We start from the raw sequence: 26,565 nt of genomic DNA, 5'->3' as shown, positions 1-26,565 counted from the left end.
TCGTCTGGAGATTAACAACCTACTCCTCAGTTCTCTTTCTCTCTCTCTCTCTCTCTCTCTCTCTCTCTCATGTGTCGAGGTATTAGTGAATTAAAATCTCTTTGAATAGATAAATGTATAAATTTCTCTCTCTCTCTCTCTCTCTCTCTCTCTCTCTCTCTCTCTCTCTCTCTCTCTCTCTCTCTCTCTCTCATGTGTCGAGGTATTAGTGAATTAAAATCTCTTTGAATAGATAAATGTATAAATTTCTCTCTCTCTCTCTCTCTCTCTCTCTCTCTCTCTCTCTCTCTCTCTCTCTCTCTCTCTGTCTGTCAAGTGTCGAGGTAATAGTATAATAAAATCTCTTTGGAATAGACAGATGTATGAAATTCTCTCTCTCTCTCTCTCTCTCTCTCTCTCTCTCTCTCTCTCTCTCTCTCTCTCTCTCATGTGTCGAGGTATTATTGCAATAAAATCTCTATGAATAGAGAAATGTATAATTTTTTTTTCTCTCTCCCTCTGTCAAGTGTCGAGGTATTAGTATAATAAAATCTCTTTGGAAGAGACAGATGTATGAAATTCTCTCTCTCTCCCTCTCTCTCTCTCTCCACCGGCAAAGACGGTAACACGAGATTATAAATGTCTCTCGTTACTTCGTCGTCCCGACGAAGGACAGACACGAATTATCCGAAGGGGGACGAGGCACAGTGACAACTCAAACAATAAGAACGAACATTAGCATCGCCTGAGGCGTGGCCGAAGGCCACGAGAAAAGGATAGACTGTGATGATGATGAAGATGATGATGATTGAATTTCTCGTCTCCTCAGTGAATCGAAGATGTATATTGGTGTAGAACAGATGACATGGAAGTCCGAGAATTATTTTTTTTTTATTATTCAATAATACGCATCAGTGGATGCATGATGACAGTGTCAAGTGACTTACAAGACTTGATCCTTACCAATTTTCAAGGGAACACAATGTTGTTTGCAATCACGTAAGCGAGATTTTTACTTGGTCACGAAACTGATGTCGTGCTCCTGAAATTTTATAGCTGTCAGCACACTGAAATTGTTATGAAAATATTACACAGCAAAACTATCCACGTCTTTTGTCTTTAATAAAAATGAAAGAGTATACAGCCTTCTATCGTGCTGATGATGTGACACTGCCGCATCCTTAATTCTTTCAAAAAGGCTGAAAGCCAAATCGAACTTTCACAGCTGGAAAAACGAGTTGACTGAAACCGTCACACTTCCTTTACCCTACAAGTTTGCAGAAACATCAGTCGACTTCTTTTCAGAAGGAGAGTAAGTTTTCTGACAACCAAGGTGAATTTCCTTTTAAAAAAAGAAAAAGTTTACACGGCAAGCAAGTTCAATGAAACCTACACCCAAAAATGAGAATATATAGAAACTAAAACAAGATTTTCTCTCCAGTAGAAATCAATAAATTGAGACCCTCTTTCACCAGAGGAACGAATTCAACAAAACCCAAACCAAATTCCTTTACACAAGCAACCTAACCGAAACCAAAACCAAACTTCCTTTGCAAGAAGAGAGAGAGAGAGAGAGAGAGAGAGAGAGAGAGAGAGAGAGAGAGAGAGAGAGAGAGAGAGAGAGAGAGAGAGTTTACGAAAAACCAAACCAAGCAGAATCCTTTTGAGTCACAACTGGACGTGACTGGCCATTCCAGCGATCCTTAATCTAAATGCAGTACATGAGAAACTGTTGACACCACTGAAGATGAGTCATGATGCCCTGTTAGGCTCCGTTCGATTGGTGTTGAAGACAGAATTTATTTCTTTAGGAAGCGCTGATGTTCGCTTCTGATGTTGCCCCTTGTCCTTGGATGAGATTTACTCTCCTTTAATTTATCTATCTATCTATCTATATATCTTTCTAGCTATCTTTTTTATCTATCTATATATATGTGTGTGTGTGTGTGTGGAGTACGTCAAAGGTATTTAAATACACGCTGAATCGGATTATGTTATATAAAAAATTGAATTCAATTAAGATTAATGAAAGGTGGGCTTAAATCATTTTGTCTAATTCATCTCGAGTGATTTCCCTTTGACTCTTTTCAACTCGAGTCAATATAACTAAAGCTAAACTATTTAACTTTAACTTATGTGTTTTGAATGATTCTATACTACTTATTAGGGTGTGGATGGAGAGCGGGGCAGTAAGGCAAACGAAATAAAAAATTCAAATTTCTCATATTTGGTTTGAGAGCATCCTAAATGTTATTTTAAACAGAGAGGCCTTATGCCAGCGCATAGGCTCTGTTTCCCGGAGCATCTAATAAGCATCGTTCTTCTTTGTAACCCAAATCAATGTCCTGATGCAACTGACTTGTGGTGCGAACTCCACACGAAACATTGCAAATTTCATTTGATTTTTATTGATTTTCAATTTACAGTGATTTTAGTTAAATGACTAAATTATACTCGGAAGGTTTAAGTGTGGACTCTTTCTATGACTCAGCGTGCGTCCACAGACACACGGCGGAAATTTTCCTCTTACATATCACGTACATGTTGAAAATACATCAATGACTTGAAGAGAGAAAGAACCTTTGTCCATTACTGGAGAACTGTATGAAGCACTAGTCAGAACTTTCAATAAGTCATTAACGTTTATTCAGCCAGTTTGTGATGTCTGTGCAGTAAGTTACCGACGTGTGTTGATGACATGTTTTACTGTAGTGTGGAAGCACCCTATGATTCTGACCAATATGCTTAGTGTTTACTCATTCCGACAAACCACGTTTCATTTTTGTCCGTACGACTTCACACGATCGCCTTGCAGTACACCGTCCCCCTTTTTGCCTTTCCAGAGAAACTCACCGAGACGAGCATCAAGTCCGAAGACGAGCTGGACGACGCAGCCGACATCGACGCCGAGGACATCGACATCGAACTCGTTTCGGACAAAGACGACTGTGACCTCGACAGCAGCAAGGACCCACTCGACCGACCGGGGTCGAAATCCCCCGAATCGACCTCGTCCGAGTCCCACTCGGCCAGCAAGGAGTCGGAGAAGCCTGCGAAGCTCGAAATGAAAACGAAGGGAAACTGTCCCGAACTCGAGACCATCGACTGCCACCTGGAGACCAAAGAGCTGTGGGAGAAGTTCTTCGAACTGGGAACGGAGATGATCATCACCAAGACTGGAAGGTAAGACATTGAGGAGTAATGCCCATCAAGATTTTAACGACGTGTGCTTTCTTTTCAATTTTGTGGCCTTTGGGATGTTGTAGAGGTCTTAATACTCTCGTCTTTATAAGGATAGTACTGAACTTAAAATCATCCTTCTCAATATCTCTTACCTAAACTGGCGGAAGATATCCATATAAGTTTTAAGATAATATGTATTTCCTTTCGAGTGTTACATTTGGATTTTAAGGGAGTACTACCATTTTCTCGCTGTTATGAACAAAAGGAAATTCAAAATCATAATTCTGCAGATGGCTAAACTCTCTTATAAGACAGACTTTTCAGTGACAAGTTCAGAGAACCAAAATCTAGAAGCTAGAAATCACCGCTCAAGCTATTCAGGGCCTGAAAGGGAAAAGAAAATGAATGAAAATATAAACAGGAACGCTTCTCCACATCAGTCGGAGGGTCAGAGTTATCTATATCTTAGAGTTAGAATGCCTTTATTTATAATAAAACCCATAACGTTCTTTGGCGGAATAGGAATTTAAAGAGTTTATCAAATCAAAATCATTTTACTTTAATAACTGTAATTGTTGCTACTACAATGTCGTATTAAACTAGAAAGGTAAGTTACTGTTTCTTCACTAAGGTCTTGTTATAGGATAATTATTGTATCAGTAAGTTCTTACAATGGTCAGTGTACACGCCTTTGAGAAAATGCCTGTGTGGTATTTATGAGCAGAATATCCATGGGTGTGTCGTGACTGATCACCAATTTAGTCACGTCTAGAATGCCTTTAAACATATTAGGTCCTATCTTAACAACGTCGGGTAATCCGTTTGTGGTCTCATTATTAGGTCTTTACGCCAGCAAAGATGAGGCGTCCCATAACCAAAACCCACGTCCTTTCTCAAAACAGAACCATGCCATCACTTCACCATCAGCAAATCCTTTCTTTAACGAACTGAGGTCTTTACCATCACCCACTCCTACCTTTACAAGGGACCGAGATCCAGAGTGAAACTTTAAGTCTCTTTTTACATTTCTTGCCGTCTTCCTTTACCGCTTAACGCCCGCCCTTCACCTCCCCACCGCCTCTACGCCGCCTCCACCAGCAGCGGACCCCCCGCCGTGACATCACGCTCGCTTGTTAAGCCTTTCTTCTCAATTTTATGGGTTTCTAATTTGATTTTCACGCTCAGGGACAATGCTCCGGGGGATGGCACCAAAGACAACACGTCATCGATGTCATCTGTTCTTTCCGGAGGGAGGGGATGAGGCCGTGTGGGAAGGAAAATAGAATGGGAGGGAAAAGAGAGAGAGAGAGAGAGAGAGAGAGAGAGAGAGAGAGAGAGAGAGAGAGAGAGGAAAAACATGATACTATACGGATAAGAAGAAAAAAAGGTGCATGGGGACGATTATTTGCATAGGTCTAATTTCGTGGACATACTGATGACGATTCTCTTCATACAAATATAGAATGTTAAAGTAAAAGGTTTTAAGACACTGATCAGGGATGTTCCTTTGCTATGAAGTGGGTATTTATATTCTTTCAAATAACAGAAATGGTCAATTGACGTTTTGCAATTTGTATTCGCATCGATTTTTGTGAAGTTTACACCGAGGCTGGGGTTCTAAAACTCCAGTGCACTTATCACGGATGTATAATCAATCAGTCCCGACATCGGATATGCGACACACTTTGACCACCTATCCAGAGTCTCTCTCTCTCTCTCTCTCTCTCTCTCTCTCTCTCTCTCTCTCTCTCTCTCCGCCTTTTTACTTGAGTATATAGCCATGCACTTGGAGTAAATCCACTTAATTACATAGAACAGTGAAGAAAGTACCCTGCTGTGCCCGCAGATAAGATTTTTTAACTACCTGGTAAAAAATTGCTGAAAGAAGCTAAACTGAAGGTTCTTCAAGTCAGACAGTTTTCTGAGAGTGTAAGTTTCTGGATGCTTTCTCATACATTGTGTGTGTGTGTGTGTGTGTGTGTGTGTGTGTGTGTGCGCTCGCACGATCGTTTGCGTGTGCACAACAGCCAGTCTGGCCTCCCTCAGCCCCTGTTATCGTTCCGGAACGCGCCGCCATTGTCATGGTCCTCCCCTCGGGGACTGTTAGACAGTGTGTCGCTCACTTGGCCGACCTCGTGGGGCTGGATAAACGCCCGCTTCCGCGCACCTTTATCCTTATAAACTTGCAATTACTTCTAATCCATCATCTCCAACGATGAAATAGGTTCGGGGGGAAAAACAAGTCGTTCTCGGACGCCTTCGAGAGCTGCAGACGAGACGCGCAGGACTTGAACACTGTTTTAAAATAAAAGTGCGGCATCGTTGTGGGTACCAAGAAAAAAAAATGGAAAGAGTATATTCACACCATAATATTTTCCCCATTACTCAGCCCTTCCTTCTCTACGCCAATTCCCTCCACCCCCCACCCCCCCTCCCGTTTTCTCCCCCTTTCGCCCTCCCCTTTCCCTTCTGGCACCAGAAGTCATCCATTGATAACCCATCGATGCGACATTTGCCGTTTCGGGGGAGTCACTGACAAGTGGAAACACTCGGTCCTTGATCTGCTGTTAATGTAGCGAACGCGATGGACCGGGCTCAAGGAAATAAGAGACCGATGAAGAGGGACCAAATTAGATCGCTTTCATCTAGGACCACTCCTGCGGTGACCGCTCGGTCTGGCGCTTTCGTTTTTGGTCTGTGTTTTGGGAGTGTTTGTGTAAGGTTGTTTATGTGGTAAGAGGATTAGGATTTGGTTGTGTTAGATTTCGGCAAACTGACTCAGGCGGTGGAGAGGTTAAGTTGGCCTCTCTCTCTCTCTCTCTCTCTCTCTCTCTCTCTCTCTCTCTCTCTCTCTCTCTCTCTCTATAACATATGAGGGTACAAGTTTTATTTACTGTCACCAGCAGTCACTGTTCTTGATTTATTGTACCGATGACAAGACAAATTATTTTCCGCTGAATTTAAGCCAAAATTGGACTCAGTACCATGAAAAGATGGAGCAAAATAAGATAAAAGTCAAACTGACTTTTGGGCTACAATTATATTTATTTATGTCAATCACAAGCTCCGTTTTCTTATAATCAAATATATTCCATACGTGTTTTAAGGAAACGTCTCTCCTGTATAGAGCCTTAAATTTAACTATTCTGTCGAAATAATGAGACACCCACCATCTGAAAAAAAATTATTCATTCATATCGACTAAATACAAACAAGTTATGATAAACAAGTGTTTCTTGTTGCACATTTACTAGAAGTGGTGATGACTACAATGAATTCTCATTTTAAATCACATTAGGTCACAGAAAACGATGTAAAGAAAACGAGAATTTGAGAACTCGAGAAACAGAAAATGGGAAACTTATTGCCCAGTGTTTTAAGTTTTTGTTGTTCTTTGCCAGTGAAGGTTTTTAGTTCATTTGATACCTTCAGCCATGATAGCCTTGAAAATACCATATTAAAGAAACAAGAATTTTTTAGTCAAGGGCAGACTTCCTCTCTTGCTATAAAGGGAAAAATATGAGAGCGGTTTTCACCCCTACTTTAGAAAACAACCAAATAAATAAATAAGCGAACAAACTGAAAAAATAAAGTTACTGAAACTTTCAGCAGGTATCCAGAGAGTGTTGCGAATAGCAATGGGTCACAATAAGAACTGCAAAACCAGCGAAGTTTAAGTCGAAAACATGTTACATTCGCTATGCAAATGATGACTCGGGAAGCGTCAGTCGTACAGATAACAATCCTACGCGTTGCCCTTTTTTCGTTTTTTGTTTTCACTTTTTCTTTCTTTTTACACTGAGGAATGGACAGGCCGTTTGCTTTTATAGCTGAACGGTTCAAAAGCCGTTTATGGGGAGCTAGATACGTATTGAACAATACTACCTTGTGAATGAAAGATATATATATATATATATATATATATATATATATATATATATATATATATATATATATATATATATATATATATATATATATATATATATATATATATATATATATATATATATATAATGAGAGAGAGAGAGAGAGAGAGAGAGAGAGAGAGAGAGAGAGAGAGAGAGAGAGAGAGATCCGGGTACCAGATTAGGCTACATCATTTCGAAGAAGTAGACTGAAAAATAATTCCACATCAATGCACGAATATTTAAAAAGCTGAGAGTCAGAGAGAGGACAGATGCCGTATTTCACACCTGCGCATCCCCAACTGGGGCCACATGTTATTAGTCACATTTGAAACATTCTTTTTTATTGAGAGCGCCGAATGGCCCTTGTTTTTCTTCTAAATGGTCCATAGGTGCAAATCCGCTCACCCATTGAAGATATGTTTTGTCACTTCCAAAAATAATAAAAAGAGGACAAAATCGCGGAGCGGTGACTAATATGTCTGTCCTCCGGAGTGCACGTGACAAATAAAAATAAACGTAGCTCTGGTCTTCACGATCTTTTATTATTGTGGGAAAAACGAGATGGCACAGAAAAGTCCAAAGCTGCCTTAACTACTCTCAGCAGTTAGAAAGGAAGAGTAGCATGCTCTTCTCGCTAGTTTTTTTTTTTTTATTGCCATTTTCTTTTCCTGGGAGTGTGGATAAGCATGTTATACGTAGACAAAAGAACTGTCATTGTTGTTGTAAATACTAATATAGATATTTCTTGTTGAGTGTCATCGAATACTGTAAATTGTTTTAAAGTATAATGCTGCGTATAATAAGTCTCTCTCTCTCTCTCTCTCTCTCTCTCTCTCTCTCTCTCTCTCTCTCTCTCTCTCTCTATATATATATATATATATATATATATATATATATATATATATATATATATATATATATATATGTTTGTATGTATGCATGTTTATAAATATGTATATATTATGTTTGCACAATGCACACAGACATATATATTATAAAATTATATATATATGTATATATATATATATATATATAACGCATATATATATATATATATATATAAACATTATATATATATATATATATTTAAATATATCCAAAGCACGAAAGGAGCATCGTAATCATACTCACACACACACACACACACACACACACACACGTGTTCCTCTCTCTCTCTCTCTCTCTCTCTCTGACTCCTTTCCACAGTATATATCAGGTGGCATCTGTCATCGGCCGTTCAAGAGTATTTCTCGACTGCCATCACGCCGGAGCCACTTGATTAATTGCCCAGACTCGATAGCTGCTAAATGCTCGGGTAACTTGGTAATTCTCCTCCATTCGTTTTGACCCAACACTTGACCGTTCCGTTAATGGGGCCCGAATAAATGGAGAATTTACTTGCGGTTGTCAACTGCCGCCTCGTCCCGTGCTGGGTTTTGCACCGTCGGTCCCGTCTTCTCCTCTCCTTCGTTCCTCTGGTGATTAGTTTCAGAGAGAGAGAGAGAGAGAGAGAGAGAGAGAGAGAGAGAGAGAGAGAGAGAGAGAGAGAGAAATTCATTCACATTTATTGAAGGGCGAGAATTTCATTCATTCTTTGGTACTGAAGATAGCTTCGTTAATTTGATTAAGAGAGAGAATTTTATCAACTCATTCACAGGATGCCTAAAAATTAATTCAGAGTTTACATATTCATTCACGACGGCAGTTTATTTAGTTATTCATTCACGAGAGAGAGAGAGAGAGAGAGAGAGAGAGAGAGAGAGAGAGAGAGAGAGAGAGAGAGAGAGAGAGAGAGAGAGAGAGAGAGAGAGAGAAATTATTCATCTTATTTTAGTAGCAGGACTCCTCTTTAGAGGGGGAAGTCCACTTTACTTGATGTGCCAATGCGTTATGAACAAAAAAAAAGTTTCTCATAAACAGCAATAATCTAAACAATAACAATAAAAATAATAAGCATGGTGACTAGAAAACCTATTTACAGGACTCGAATATTTCCCATGAGCTAGAGAACTTTTCGTCAGGACGAGAACAGGAAGGGGTTAAAGTCCCGCAGTCCCATCCCATAATCACACCTTTTCAAAGGGAAAACGGCTCCTAGCTGAACAAAGCAATAGTAGTAGTAGTAGTAGTAGTAGTAGTACTCATAAATCAATACATTTGAATATGTGTTGGTCTACACTGGTGTTCTTACTAGAACTTTCCCTCCCAAAAACTTTGTCTACAAAACACAAAGCAATCAAGGAGAGATGGGAACATGGAAATGGTGAGAGAGAGAGAGAGAGAGAGAGAGAGAGAGAGAGAGAGAGAGAGAGAGAGAGAGAGAGGAATCACGGGGTTGGTGGGAAGGGAGTTCGAGATACAGCCCCCCACCCCCCGTGCAACTTGCATTTCGGGATGCGACCGATTCATTTCTAATTCCAAAAACAAGAATCCTGGTCGTTACCCTGATGATTGTGCTAAAAAGTCCTCTCTCACAAGTCCGTAATTGGTTCACCCAGTCCCCCCAACTCCCCCCCTTTCCACAAATCAGATTGTGAACTGACAAGCCCTTAATGGGTATTGAAATTGGCCGATTTTAATCACCATCGATCCATTTGGGCCAATTAGTTGATTAGCTGTCGGTACTAACGTCGTTGCGTCCCGGGATAAGCGATAGCTCTCTCTCTCTCTCTCTCTCTCTCTCTCTCTCTCTCGTGTATCCATGTATATATAACTTCTGTTTTTACATTATACTCTGTTTTATCTGTCGCGTTTTTATAGAGTGAAATTATTTCTATATAGATTTTATTTTTACGTTTTCTTTCTATTTCAGTGTTAAAAATATTGTTAACATTGCGCAAAAAAAAAAAACAATTTGTTGTAACCTAGACAAGACCACAAATGCCTTATAATTCCCGAAATGCAGAGCTTATCAATTCGTATCCCACCCCATTCAGCAAAGTCGCGGCAGCAGAGGCGGCGTTAATCGGAGACTGTGGTAACAAAAGCTCAACGACGAAGCATAACGCTTTTATCGTTAATCCCATTATCATTATTCAATATCCGATGAGGAACTGTAAACAAATCTTAATGTATTAGGTCTGAAATATTGCTGTTTAGATAACGGTGCGGCTGATTTGTCGATAATCGTCAAGAGGGGATAAATAAAGGTAAGTAGAGTTCAAGGTATTTTGTGGCGTGACAAAATGATGCAAAAATGGGTAAAATCAGTTTCCGTGTTTGACACCCGATGCACGGATACTTATCAACAATTATATATGATCTTTATTTACAGAGAAAAATACATGAGATGTTTCACGCGTAGCAAGATGTACATGTGGCATTCACTTTCTTATAGCACTATGGAGACATGAATTATCAGTATACTTATTCAAAATGTCACAGCTGTACACAAGACAATTATCATATATATCAACGTAATGTCTTAATACTTGATGCCCATTGACACTACACTCATAACATACGCCGTCTACATGCACCCAAAATTACATAAGTATTTGTCATTCTATTCAACATCCTCGGATTTCCTAACCTCTTCTGTGTTCCTGAAGAGACATGCTCTTCCCTATCTGGACCAGGTGAGGATGCTGCTATTTAGGGTGAACTGTCTAGCCGAGGTAAAAAGGCTTATCAGTAAGACATCAAAGAAGGAAAAAAATGTGAAATAAGCCTTGACGATAGTAACTGGAGCAGACACATCTGCTGCTTTATTTTTTTTACCAAAAGGGATTGCGATGTTGATGAATAGGAACTCCAAGGCAGATACAAAATTATTAATCTGGTAAATGAGCCCAAGAAGGGTGCCTGTTTTGACTGAAGGTGTAATTTTAAGGTTATGAACTCTTTTATGGGGTGTGAAGGAGTGGTAATTAATAAATTTCTTAAAAATGAACTTCCAGCCTGATTTTAAGGAGTACTCAGTTTCATCTTTAAAAGCCGTTCTCATCGAGTCGAAGTCGTGAAATAATACCGAGAATTTAATAATAATAGTAATAATATTAATAATAATAATAATAATATGAAGGGAGCAGACCTTCTTTTAAACAGGTCTTATTAAAAAGGATGGCTGTATTACACGAATTTATCTTATACAGCGTCTTTTCTATTTTTATTATGAATTATAGGGAAAATAGAAAAGACAATAATAATAATAATAATAATAATAATAATAATAATAATAATAATAATAATAATAATAATAATAATAATAGGGCGGTGTTACCATCATGCAAATCATTAAGACGGCATTGCCACTTGATGTATCCAAACCATTAGGTATTGACGACTCTAATACCACAGCCATAATTCAAGCAAAATACAGGCACCCTACTCTGGCTAACCCCACCCCCCACCAAACACAACATCCCCCAAGAACGACAAGCACAAAGAGTTTTTCCGTGCCTCCGATAAAAGGAGGAAGTGTTCTAACAAACAGTTAGTGCTATCGAATTTCCATCAGCCCCTGCTCGTATGTCTTACGAAAGAGCAGATCAAGTTTTGCTCCGATACATAAATATTTTCCGAGTGTAATTCCGAGAGAAAACGTTCCGAGGGAGGTTGATCGATGCTGCCGTGCACTTTATCATGTTAGGAGCTCGTAAGGCTTGTCTGCATTCGCTAAAGAACACGGGGCCTCTGGGAAGAATAAATTCTTCTTCAAAGTGGACGCGGGAAGAAAAAATCTTTCGCAGTAATCACAGAGCTTTTTACGTGCAAACAAACGTAAACGCCTGCTTAGCGGGGTTCCATGCGCTGGTGGATCACGGTAAAACATGTGGTGCATTCCGCTTATACTGTATATCTATTTACTCAAAATTATTTGTTTTGGTTCACGCAAGTCAGGCAGTTTTCACGCACGTTACAAAGTCATTCAGACAACGCGAAAATGAGTAAAACTGCCCTGTTAACGGCCCTTCCCTGCATTATATCACTGGAGAGAGAGAAAAGTTAAGTATATCTTAGTTTAGCCAGACCACTGAGCTGGTTAACAGCTCTCCTAGGGCTGGCCCGAAGGATTAGATTAATTTTACGTAGCCTAAGAACCAACTGGTTACCTAGCAACGGGACCTACAGCTTATTGTGGAATCCAAACCACATTATGACGAGAAATGAATTTCTATCACCAGAAATAAATTAGAGAGAGAGAGAGGAAAAGAGATAGAGAGAGACTCCCTATGATTCCCTCACTACCAAAAGATATCCTTTACCCATATTAAAAAGGAAAGAAAAAAAGAAGAAGAGGAAAAAGGGTCGATTACCGTCCCTCTCCGAGTCTCCCAGTTGGCACTCTCTAGGGGACTCCTCCCCTCCTTTCAATTATCTCTATTTCACTCTTGAACAAATGTCACTCTTTCAAATATAGATATGAATCGATCGGGAGATCGAATCATCGTAATGGTGGCATTAAATCGCAGTAAAATTTTCTTGGTATTGTTACTGTACAATATATTTTAAATCATCATATTTTTAAGCGGCGTTCCAGCCTCTTCCTTCAGGCTTTGGTCGATTTGGAGAGACTTGGTGTTATCAAAACATTTTAAAATTATTCATGTGTTCCTTCGTTTCTTGCAACCTTCCCTCTTTTGAGAGGCGGCACTTTTTATTTCTTTCTTTTCATTTTCATTCAGGTCTGTACTATGTAAGAACATTAGGTGGCCAGTCCCATCGGTCTTTGCGTACAAAATCTTTTAGTGTTCTTATAAGGTCTTTCGTGTACACGGGGGTAAATAGCATTTCGTCTTTAATAAGAACGCTGACAATGACAATACATATCACTATAATCGTGTGACATGGTCTTGCATATATAGCTCCCAACAGTCACATAAATACATCCTAGATCCTAATTTAACGAATAATAAAAAAAAGATGGAATATATTTTACTCAGACCTTTCACAGATGGCAAGAAAAAGCAAAACAGTTCCCGACTTCGTAAGTAATGAAAATTCATATGCTTATACATTAAAAATCCTCACTTATGTCAATAAATTGCAATATTTGATATAATAGTGAATTTTTAATCGATAACAATTTAATCACGACAGTGAATTTCTTACCATCCATATGCTCGTTATCCAAGATATCAAAAATAAACAGAGAAAAAAAAGAGGAAATATTAATCCTACGGAATTAAAAAAAAATAATAATAATAAAAACACCCCTTATAGGTCATACAAATAATAATAATAATAATAATAATAATAATAATAATAATAATAATAATAATAATAATAATAATAACAAAAAAAATAATAATAATAAAAACACTCCTTATAGGTCATACAGAAAAAATAATAATAATAAAAACACTCCTTATAGGTCATACATAAAGAAGGGAAAAATGACTCCTGCCTCTAAGGTATCCTCCGTACTCATCATCCATTCAATGACGTCATTAATAACAAGACAAAACATAAAAGGAGAAGCGAAAAAACTTTACGCCATTGATTCTTCGCTCGACCCCCACCAATTTTCTCTTGAAACTTTGATGCAATTCCTTTCGCATTTTATGGCTGAATAATGTTGCTCTTCCCCTACACGACAATTACGGGTATCCATTTTTCAGGGCTCTTGCAAGAAATCACTGAGCAGTGAAAAGAAAATGACGAATTGAATTCGTGAGAATTCTGCTACGTCAGTGGCTTATATTTCCGTTTCTTTACCTTGGCCAATTTTTTTTAATTGCGTGCGGGGGATTTCGTCAGTGTTACTCTGCATTTGTTATTTTTTCTCTCTTCTTTAGGTAACTACTTGAATTTATGTGAACACTTTAGCAAAAGGTTTGTATTTTTTGCATTAAAATTTCTGTCTTTTCTGAGTACACTCCAAAGCAACTGATCTGTAAGTTCATTAACGTAATACATTTACATTTTTTAAATTATTCATTACCTTTCCATGGAATCTGTGCACACCTGCGTAACAAATTCACAATTTTGCTTAATTCTTGTACAACAGCGCATTACCCACCCAAGCATATCAACAGGGCATATTAATTATAAGTGTGCTATATGACTGCCCTATAAAATAATCATTATTGGTATGTAAGGTGTGTTTTAAACCCCGAATTAATGCTGTTTACGGCCTCTCCGCCCCTCTTCTCAATTTCCGTAATCAGCTGCAACAATTACCTGGTTATACCGACTGTGAGAAAGGTAACACTTGTGTGTCTCTCTCTCTCTCTCTCTCTCTCTCTCTCTCTCTCTCTCTTACATTTTTTTAAGTATTCAGTGGATGGACGATGCCATAGTTATCGTTATTTTCCAACTCTTTCTCTGTACACTAAGTACACACGTCCTGTGTAATAAAGAAAACGCAAGGGACGGCAGCAATTAATTGGTTCAGTAAATCCTATTTCATAATTAAGTTGCATTCTGCTTACATTTCGAACCCATTACACGATGGCCATTACAATTAATCAACGTCATGCCACTAAATCAAAAACATGAAACTCAAAAGTAATAAACTATTAAATGAATAAATACACAAACTTCGTTATGCAGCGATTTGACTATACCAATATCTTCATGAGGTCAAGACGGAGCAACACTATTTCTAACTGCATAAAAAATTACTTTACGTGAGTCAATAAGAATTCAATATCATGACAGAGCAGCAATTATATTTTTCTTTATCATATAACCAAGTAGGCGATTCAGTCGATAATCAAGTGGAAAAATCTAAAAATAAAAAAAAACAATAAATAAAGTCTTCTCCTAATGTCAGCCAATAAGGATTCAATATCATGACATAGCAGCAATTATATATATTTTTTATCATATAATTAAGTAAGCGATTCAGTCGATGATCAAGTGGAAAATTCTGAAAATTAAAAAATAAACAAAAAAATCTTCTCCTAATGTAAGTCAATAAGGATTCATTATCATGATATAGCAACAATTACATTTTTTTTTATAATATAGCCAAGTTAGCGACTCAGTCAATAAGTGCGAAAACCTAAATTACAAATAAATAAAAAGTCTTCTTCTAAATAAATAGAAAAAAATTTGTAATGTAGTGAATATACTTCAGTTACTAAATTTACTTTTGTAAATATATTATGACGTATATACAATATTACAAATTGTAAGAAATGTAAGTGTATATTTTCTTAATAAAAGAGAGAGAGAATAAAAAAAAAACTTTGCGGAACTTGGAAAAAGTGTTAAAACATTGACAGCCCATGAAAGGAGAGGCAGAAGTGTGTGCGAAATGGCATTCCATCGGTGCGAGACTTTTCAATTTGCATCGCGTTTTCATGACTATATCTCAACTAGCATTACCGGCCGGTATCCACAGGAGACCACCCGAGGGGAAGGGGACGGCCTATTAACCGGGGGAGGGGACGAGGCGGGGGTTGGGGGGGGGGAAGGAGGAGGAGTGAGTTACGACGGAAATAAAAGCCGGAGCCACAAGACTGCTTCTAATAAAAGCCCTTCTCTAATAACTCTCTAATAACACTCTGCATCTCTGCGTCCGGTCAGGAAGAGAGAGAAAAAATGTATATATAAAAACAAGAGAGAGAGAGAGAAAAAAAAAAAAAGCCGTGGCAGAGCGGGGGTGACGGAAAACGCCTTGTTAACTGCTTCTAATTGTATGCTTCTGCTCATTAGACTATTGGCCGGATCACAGTCGGTAACGAGCGCCGGCGATTACGAACGAACGACCGACCCTCGCTCGTTTGTCACTGTGCGAGGCTCTGCCTTCCATGTAAGCGATGACAGTTTTCGGGGGAAAATGAGGGTACAACATAACAGCTTCTGGGGGAAGGGGAGGCGGGGGAGAGGGGAGGGGGTGGTAAAATGGGTTCGAGTAAGGTGGATTGCCTGGTTGGCGTTCAAGCTACATCGCCATCAGTCTTAATAGTCGGCTGCTTAGAAAGGCGACTATTAGGGAGTGTAATCACTTTTCCATGAACCACTTATGTTACTTGAAAAGAAGAAAAGTTCGTGACTCTTTTCCGCTCTTCTAGTCTCCACTTTTTATTTATTATCGGTCTGTAAACAGCTGTGTTCAAGAGAGTTTAAGCATCATCCAATATAAGCATAATGATATTCATTGTTTTGATCTTCGAGACGAAAGATGCTAGAAAAAGAAATTAAATGTAAGTTTTGGACGTGACTTAATCGACCACATCCTGAAATTATTATAAAAATTACCTGTTTGTACATATTAGTCATTCCAGGAGGTAGAGGTCGCTTGTAAAATATACGACGCCACTGTTTTGTTTTGTTAATATGAGCATGTGTAATTATTTTTACTACATACATATACATACGTACAGTGAGTATATATACATTATATATATATATAATTATATATACTGTATATATATATATACATATATATATATATATATATATATATATATATATATATACATACAGACATAGATAGATAGATAGATAGATAGATAGACAGATAGATAAGAAGAACTGTGGCTACACGAACTGTTATTATGGGATCATTATTTGGTTGAAGAGAATAGTTGTGGGAGATAGAAGTGAGGTTGGAATATAAGGGTAAAAAGTAGCTATGAATGTACTGTAGTTAAGACATGTGGGTCCGAGTACCGAGTAGAAGGAATTAGACGCAGCATATAAGAAGAGCAGGTATGAAAAATGGTCTGGGTTAATGATTTGGAGGTGTAAAGAATACATGAGAAAACGAGTGTCTGCAAGTAGGGGGGGGGGAGGGGGAATGGACATTCTGGCTTCCCCCCTCCACCACACACACTATAAGGCTTTCTAGAATGGAATTCCCTTTGAAATATGTTCATATGAAAATTAAGAAAGAGGCCTATAATACGCTTAGACATTTGAATGGAAATGATAATTAGTATCCAGTAATTGGCAAATGATTTACTCTCTATTGTTATGATTATTAACTCTTGGGAGTCTTACAAGCCAGCCATCACACTACAAAAACTAAGAGTAGAAAGGGTGAGAAATGCGAGGATGCGTAGAAGTCGTAAAAAGGTTAGCACGGGAGAAATGGTGGATCGGTGTGTTTTGAAACTGTTTGGTCGTGTGGAAAAAAAATGTAGGACATAATGTGAACGAAAAACGTATGTTTTTCAGAGGAAAGAAAGGGTCAGGCAGACCAGATACATGGCATGAATGAGGTAATATATATACACATATATACACTATATATATATATATATATATATATATATATATATATATATATATATATATATATATATATATATATATATATATATATATATATATATATAATATATTATACATATTTATGCATATATAGTACAAATGTATGTATGTACACATACGCATATACTGTATACACACACACACACACACATATATATATATATACATATACATATACATACATACAATATATGCCTTTCTATATAAAGGACTGTATATAAAGAACCTGGGAAAACAGAAAACAGATGGGACTGTAAATAAGAAAGATTATACGAAAGAAAAATATCATTCATATTAAACTAAGGTACACAATCTTCGTTTGGGTGACTTAAGAATTTTGTCCATCCCTACGGTATGTCCACCAATAATAAATTCATAAACCGATTCAAACGAATAATGCTGCAGAGTGTATTCTTTACAAAGAGTTATCCATTACCCAAGAGCTTCCAGTTGTAGACAACAACCTCCCCAATAACGCTTGAAATAAAAACGATGTCAACAGCATGACACTTCAATTTATCGCTGCGGATTTCCACCCATCGACAAACCGAGCAGAAGCAACTAAAAGCAAATGAATGTGGATTACAAATGCTCCCGGGGAATGTGAACATTAACATAACATAACATAACAGCACTGACAGAGCCGTTCCTGCAAAGCTATAAAGCAGTTAACAATTTTTGCAGTTAATCACGGCAGCGCGTCATAACGATGTAGAAGAATGGAGATGAAATATATATACACCAATTGTTATTGCTTTCCATGCGAGAATTCGCAACGGATGATAATGCTAAGTTATTTATTATTATTCAAAGTGTCCAAAAGGCCATTACCTTGCAAAACAATCTACCATACATTAAAATGCTGATATGATGTGAAAAACGATAACCGGTAAAGTGAAAGCTTCAAAATGACAAGAAAAAAAGTTATTATACCACGCACGAACAAGCATACATACATACATATACACATACATACTTGCATCCACACACATATGTATGAATGTAAGTATATATGTATGTATGCAGGTATGTATGTATGTATATATATACATACACACATATATATATGTACTGTATATATATATATATATATATATATATATATATATATATATATATATATATATATATATATATATATATATATAGTCATCAACAAACGCACAAACGTATGAACATAAACAGGAATATAAAACATTAAGATGCATTTGATGACTCGCGTCCGACAGAATGAAAACCATTTGGATAATGACTTCACTTCGCAATAAGACGTATTTTCAAACTTGAAATATTGATGGCTCACGACCCAATAGCAGGTTTGAAAGGCAAACAATGCGTTTCCCAAGTGCAGCCATAACACTGGACGTCATATTGCACAGGTGTGGCTAAATGGATTTGTCACAAGGTGATTCCACAGATTTCTGCTTCAGTAATAATAATAATAATAATAATAATAATAATAATAATAATAATAATAATAATAATAATAATAATAATAACATTGCGTAGTAGTAGTATTAGAGGATGAGACTTCCAGTTCAGAGCCATTTTTGACCATCATTTACATTATTATTATTATTATTATTATTATTATTATTATTATTATTATTATTATGATTATCATCATTATTATTATTATTATTTATTATTATTATTATTATTATTATTATTATTATTATGTAACCATCTAAGTACACTAATAAAGATACAATATAAGTGCATTTTAAAGCGGAGGGATTAACCTACGTAATATTTGAATCTCCTTTATTTATTTTTCTTAGGAAGTCATCGCCGACTGAATAAAACCCAAGCGCGACTATTTCCAAACCAGTTCCTTTATATACTGCAAAGGAATGTGATGGGATTTGACTTAGCTGACCCCTGCTCTCTCTCTCTCTCTCTCTCTCTCTCTCTCTCTCTCTCTCTCTCTCTGCTATGGGAGACTCTTTTATTTTTTTATTTAATCAACCGCCCCTTACCCGGTCTTCCTTTCTCTGCTTAAAGACTTTAACTATTTCTTCTTTGCATGTCATTATTTCTCTCTCTCTCTCTCTCTCTCTCTCTCTCTCTCTCACTTTTTAACCACCTCTCTCTCTCTTAACCCCTTCTACCTCGCACTTAACCGCCTCTCTCTCTCTCTCTCTCTCTCTCTCTCTCTCTAACTCCTTAACCCCTTCTTCTATCTTAACTTCTCCACCACCCTCTCTGTCTGTCTGTCTGTCTGTCTGTCTGTCTGTCTCTCTCTCTTCCCTTCCTTATCCTTTTCAACCCTGTCTTCTACCTATCACTTCTTAACCACCTTCTCTCTCTCTCTCTCTCTCTCTCTCTCTCTCTCTCTCTCTCTCTCTCTCTCTCTCTCCTTCCCAACCCCCCGTTTCTACCCAAGTGATTTATAGCAGTCATTGAATTAGCTATGACATCAAGATCAATTTGGAACCCCTTTGTCTCCCGCGCTGTCATCAGCACGGAGCACACAGAATACACTCTCACGTTCTTATCAAAATTTCACTTCGCATCAAATGCATCCTGAAAATGAAGGGGCCATTCTTTCTTTAAGTGAAAGTGACGCTGCACTACGAAAAGTGGAATTGTTCCCAATGTGTATTCTATTGCAGAAAACACTTTACTTCGCTGGAAGCATCACGAAAAAGGAGAAAACATTTTTATTTATGTATTATCTTTTGGAAAGGGGGAAGAAAGAAACAGCAACTTGAAACGACGTGGAATGTTTTCGTGTAGATGTTTTATCGGCTGCTATTTGTAAGTGTGGCTTCTTGAATATAAACAGTTCTTTCTTAACTACTCCGTAAGCTCTGGTATCTTAAATGCTTGAATCCTACGTATCATACAATACCCAAAAGCTAATTTACCGTCCGTGTGCAGTGATGATAAAGAGAGAACGTGGTTTTATGACAACTGCTCAGCTGTCATTTCAGTACGCGTCCTCCTCCTCACACTCGGTTAATGGGTGTCCCCATGGGAATGGCTCATCCAAGAGAAAAATCACCACATGCACCCTACGATGGGTATAATCCATCATGGCAGTATATCAAAAGGGGTCCCTTTTTTATATCTCGTTTCTAAACACACAACACTCTTATTGACATTCGCCGAATCTATATTTCTACGCTCAATACGGTTTCACTTCTTGCGCGAGTGAGTGTACAGAGGAAGCGTCTCTTGTTTGTTCATTTCGAGTAAGCAAGACGTTTTCATGCATGAGTAAACACCCAAATCGAACTTCACAGTGGACTCATCATGCAGATCGGTATGCGGTTGTGAATGATCGGTCTGAGTCTGGCTACCTTTCAAAGGTAATGAAAGAGTGTGTTTGCCAATGCCTGTGTCATCCGAAGTAATCTATCTTGCAAGTTACCTTTATCATTCTCCATCATCTAGGATCTTTTATCAACTAAAAGCTTATATCACTCAGTGTCCTATAATCATCATACACCGTCATCCCGAGCCCGATATCATCCAACGTTCTACATCAGCCAGTGTCGTGAACCACTCATCGTCCGTTTTTTTCACTCGACGTCCCGTCTCTAATAAGACAACTGTAAGGATCAGTTCTTGAATGCAGATACGGAGCGTCGCCTTGTTTCCTCCGCCATCAATCAGAAGCGCCGAGGTTCCCTTCTCATCGCGGTATCGGATATTTCCCTCCGCCTTTCCACCTCGCGTTACCGGCGGTAATTAATTGGTGGTTTTCCTTTACTTCGTAATCACACCCGTTGTAAATCCTTCACGCTCTTCATTATCATACGAGGGCCGTTGTCCTCTATTATTTATCATCGTTTTTAATGGGCACATATTCATAAGGGGCGAGCCAAGATGGCCCCCACTAACATGCCGAACACGATTCATACTGTGATAAAAGGGGGGGGGGGAAACAAAAAGAAGAGACAAGAACTGCAGCTGAAGTACAGGTAAAAATAACAAATAAAAATTGACAAATGGCCAAACAAATAAAGGAACGGACAAATGATTTACCGCAGAAATTCAATTAAGGGTTGTCCGTGGTTGATTTATTATGGTTTATTGACAGATTAAGTTTTGAAAATTACATTCTCATGGGACATATTTCTTCATTATTCGATGTTTCTCACCTGCGGTTCTTGAGGAGGTGGCTAATTACAAGGGCGCATTATTATGCTGCGTTATTATCTCGTTATTCGTAATTTAGTGTTTCCCCTCATATTACTTCTGCCCTGGGTAGACCCATCATCAATATATGCCTCACAGAATCTAATTTCTTTTCCATTTCTAAGATTAATATACGACTGCGTTATTCAAATATTTTATGGCACAGTTCATATGCCTGAAAATCTAGCTGAGATTATCATTTTATTTTTGTATTACACATTAAAAAAATAGGCAATTAACATCTGAAAATGTAATCAATGTAATATTCCATTTTTTGAGAGTTACGAAATCACGTTATGAATCAATCTTCCTAGTCTTCCATTTTACGGCCGAGCAAAGACGTGTTATTTTATGACTCATTTTTCTTAATATTTCGCAAACAAACAGCTAAAGCACCAAGACAGTGATTCATGGAATTATTGTTTACCCAATTAGCAAAACCTCGAGGCGACATTCATCTCGATTAATAAAGAACAAAATATAACGGCTAAGATAATTACCCCAAGAAATTACGACACTGCAAATGTCATAATTCGTCGCCTTTGAAAAGAAAGCCAGTATGATTAAACAGCGCCTGTTAAAACAAAGCGCTTGAATAAGTACATTTCGGGGAGAAACTGGCTCTCAGACGGAGACCATTCCGTCGGTTCCGCCTATAAATATGTATGTTTATTGCGGGTAATCTCGGTGGCATTGCATCACTTAACAGGCAAGAGTCATAAATCCGTGAAAGTAATTATAATTTGAAGTTTATTTATGCCTCCGTTAATTGCTCCCGGTTCCTACGACATTTTCACTAGCGTATTCTGCGGTGTTGGCTGGGCATAAGACATACATACGCACATACACACATGGACACCCACACAAACACTCCGTGATACAGAGGGATGTAACACAGGATTTCAAACAACACCTGGATTTCCGAAAATGCCTTCCGGCATATGGTGAATTACCGTTACTAACTAGTGACCTTTAGGTATTTCACTTCATGCGGAAATCTTACACAGTATCAGATGAATGCGGTCACACCAAAGCCTTATATATAGTCTGATAATATACCTTGTAAACAATTGTGTCTTTTAGTCTCTTAATATACTATGTAAACAACTGTGTATTTTAGTCTCTTAATATACTATGCAAACAATTGTGTATTTTAGTCTGTTATTATACTATGAAAGCAGTTGTGAATTTAAGTATCTTAAAGCCCCCGAGATCCCTGAAAAAGATTAGTTCAAGGTAAGTATACCTTAGTTTAACCAGACCACTGAGCTGATTAACAGCTCTCCTAGGGTTGGCACGAAGGATTAGGTTTATTTTACGTGGCTAAGAACCAATTGGTTACCTAGCAACGGGACCTACAGCTTATTGTGGAATCCGAACCACATTATACCGAGAAACGAATTTCTATCGCCAGAAATAGATTTCTCTAATTCTTCATTGGCCGGTCGGGAGAATCGAACGCGGGCCCAGCACAGTGCTATCCGAGAACGATACCAACCCGTCCAATGAGGAACTAGCCTGAAAAAGAAGAAAAAGAAAAAGCTAAAGACTGATGCTAAGTGTCACCGATGGTTGAAGCAAATCCAGATAATAAGATCTCTCGAAACGACGAGGGCTTCAACTAAAGCGAGATATGAACTGTCTTTATAAAACGAGCTGGAGACTTTACAAGAAGGTTCTGAGGGCCGCTTGTACGAGCGAGCGAGCGAGCGCCGGAGGTAACAAAATGAATTTAATCTCTTATTAATCATCCTCTCCCTAGGAAACTGGATTAAAAGGGAGGTATACATAATAGTGACGCATCAGATAAGGCATAAAGTACTGATGGGGAACCCAGATTATTCTAATTGCACTCGGCAATTGCAACCATTATGACAGGCCGGCGTAACATATGAAACATTTACATTAACCCGTGAAGATCTGCTGATATTAAACCTACGAGATGGCGCGATAAAGCTGATAAGCTGTAACAATGAAATCGTTTTTTTCATTGCAGCTCTGGATGTAAGAGCTGATGGAGCCGATTACTGATAAAAGCAATATTACACCCATCACCACGTAATTATATTAAGATTATGAATTAACGGTCACAACAAAAATAACCAGCTCTTAAAACGAACGTCTAAAGGAGAGAGAATCATAGACACTTAGGGGTGGAAGAAACAGTGATTCTTTCGCGCAATCTCATCAGATTCCATTAAAAGGCCAGGTATCAGAACCAATGTGATTCTTTGCGCAGTCTCGGAAATTTCATTAAAGATGCAAAGATACGAAAGAGTCGTGATTCTAGGCGCCATCTCGGAAGATTTGATCAAAAAGCAACGATACAATCTGGAGTTCCGTGGTTAAAGCGTTATGCCTCTCCGTAATAAGTTCCAGACACACACAGGGTTGTTTTTGGACGAAAAGTTACGGAAACGCAAATTATCTGGGCAAATTTCCCGGAATAAAGTTGACCCAGCTAATAAAGTATCTTTCGCGTTGTCTGGTTCTTGAGAAAAGAAGAAACTGAGACTACGAAATGAAATTTGTAAAGAAAAAGCGACGATAAATTCTCCCTGCATAAAATGATGCTCTGTAAACACGCGGAAAATTTATCAAATAAGCTCATGAAAGAGAAAATTCTATTCCAATTTTAAAGAAAAACTACTCCCCAGGCCGAGAAAATGAACCCCCAAAATACACCACTACTTTGGTGCGAAAATAGCATTAAACCGTAGCGGTATAGAAAAGGTCTGAGCATGATATAGCGTACCCGGAGCAGGGCTATGATATAAGGTGGTCCGCGCCATGAATCACGAGGCCGGCCACCTTCGCCGAGCACTCTATAATAAAGGCCCATCAACCTTCTACACTCATGCAATCATCAACACATTCGCCCGAGTTAATCATACACATTAAGTCCCGATTGCAATTCGACGTATCCTCAAGTCCCGGGACAAATTGGGACTGCAAGGTTGGTGGTCTTCGATAGATTATTTGCCTTTTTCCTTCCATTCGCTATTTTCTTTCATTTTTAGTACTACGCGAGCATTTTTAACATCAAGGAACCACTGATGGAATCTTTTTTTTATGCCAAATGAGCTGCTCGCAATGACGATGGAGAGGGAAGGTGCAGTAAAACACTTGCGGTATTAGGGAGCGGGAAGGGAAGAGGAAACTATGAAAGATTTGCAGGCAACAAATATAATTAAAGAGTGAAGATAAGGGAATTAACAAAGTAATTAAGAAAATGGATAAAGGAAAGGGAAAGGGAGAAGAATGGAGAGAGAAAGAGCGAAGTGATAAATCGCTGACATTATAATTAGAATATGAAGGGGGGAAAATATTATCAAAAGAATCCAAATGGTGACCACATTAAATACCCAAATACAGATTAAAGGCAATGAAGAAAGAACGGGGTCAGTTGGTGGGGGGTGGGGTGGGTTGGGTAGGGGTGGAGGGGAGGGGAGGGGAGGGGGTGAATGAAGGTGGAAGTCCCGGAGAAGGTAAAAGCGAAACAAGAGGAAAAAGAATGAAGTTTAGAAGTTAACTACCTACCTCTGTAAAGCTCGCCATAAAACGAGGCCATTCGCAGTGTTTATGGAGGCCATGAGGGTGTTGTTTTCTAGTGTTTTACCAAGGAGTCAGATGTGGATCGCTGATTAGATAAAAAGGCAGAAGTCCAAAGCACCTCAATTAGCAGTGATGATGTAACTAACGCCAATTAACAATTAGGGGGAGGGAGAAGGTTTGTGGCTGCAGACTTTTTTTTTTTAGAGGTCATGCATTAGAATAAGCCAGTTAATAGTAAAATGGCACATATAGTTAATTAATAGCCGAATCCTTCATTCACTGCATTAATGCTAATTACTTTGATTATAATGAGTCTTATTTATGGGGTCCATTACTTACCTCTCCCCATCTACACCCCAGCACGCCATGCCACGGCCTTCCCCTGCCCCCCGCCCTCAACCAAGCTTCTGCCCATTCCATCCCACCACCCCTGGCGCCCCCACCCCCTTCTTTCACTCTTGTTTTTCATGAATGTACAAGACTGTTTACAGCCGCCTGCGGTTTTGCAAGAGCATTTGTTTCTCGAATTTCTCTGGTTTAACGTTAAAGACAAAAGGGCACGAACTTATACGATCCTAAGCCACGAAGAGAAGACGAGGAAAATAACGAGAGGTTTTTTTTTTCATGGGTCCTAATTTTCGAATATTTCTCTGGCACTGACTGCAACACGTGCATTGCACGAAATGAATGATGAAGGATTATACAGGTGACTGGCTGAGAATAACAGCTGTGCTCATTCCGTATGATAGATGTTTCGAAACTTTTTTTTTTCTTGATGGTGGACAGATACTGCCAAACAGTAAGCAGGATGAAGTTTTTTTTTTTTTAATGACTGATGTAGAGCAGTGGGAAGACCAACTTTTACGGAGAGGGTTATTTTAAAGGGTGAAAATGTCAGCAATGAAAACAGCTAAAAGATGCTGCTGTCTGCATGTAATTATCCATACTATTGATATGTTATTAGGAAATATTTTTTGCGATCATAGTTATAAAGAAATATATTTCCTTCAGTGCATTCTCTCTCCTCTCTCTCTCTGTATAAACACGCAAACATACATTATATATATTACGTATGTGTATAAATATAAAAATATAATATATATATATATATATATATATATATATATATATATATATATATATATATATATGTATATATATATAAATATATGTGTGGTGTGTGATTGTGCGTGTGCGCATATATGCGTGTACATCTTGACGTATATGAAAATTAAACAGGAAGTAAGGTGTTTATGAGAATATAGCTATAGCAATAATATTACTGATGTATTCCAGAGGAAACATCTGTTGTGGTTAAAACCCGTCAAATCACAGAAGCTACGAAAAAATATACGACAAAGGAGCTGTGAAAATGTAACACCTGCAAAGATACAAAACGAAAAAATATCAAATAATAGCGTGTAAAAGCTTATTTAGCTTGGTCATGACTGCTGTAGTTTCTTCCTTAGTAATATATTATGGTCTATAATAATAATAATAATAATAATAATAATAATAATAATAATAATAATAATAATAATAATAATAATAAATATAGCTTATAAGTTCATGAACTTTACGGCTTGTTCGATAAGAGAGTATGTTCATTCTGGACAATAAA

The 26,565-nt window shown here is 38.0% G+C and overlaps 1 protein-coding gene across 1 annotated transcript in view; it reads left to right on the top strand.

Annotated features, from left to right (window-relative positions):
• LOC136848083 (T-box transcription factor TBX20-like) overlaps nt 1-26,565 on the top strand; it is a 152,943-nt gene that overhangs the window by 33,856 nt on the left and 92,522 nt on the right. Inside the window, exon 2 of the mRNA XM_067120268.1 lies at nt 2,823-3,162. Within this exon, the coding sequence (XP_066976369.1) occupies nt 2,823-3,162 (340 nt within the window). The remainder of the gene's footprint in view (nt 1-2,822; nt 3,163-26,565) is intronic.

This window comes from Macrobrachium rosenbergii, chromosome 18, assembly GCF_040412425.1.
Source record: "Macrobrachium rosenbergii isolate ZJJX-2024 chromosome 18, ASM4041242v1, whole genome shotgun sequence".
Taxonomy (NCBI): domain Eukaryota; kingdom Metazoa; phylum Arthropoda; class Malacostraca; order Decapoda; family Palaemonidae; genus Macrobrachium; species Macrobrachium rosenbergii.
Note: the sequence above shows the minus strand (reverse complement) of the source record. Positions and strands in the feature narration are given on the sequence as shown.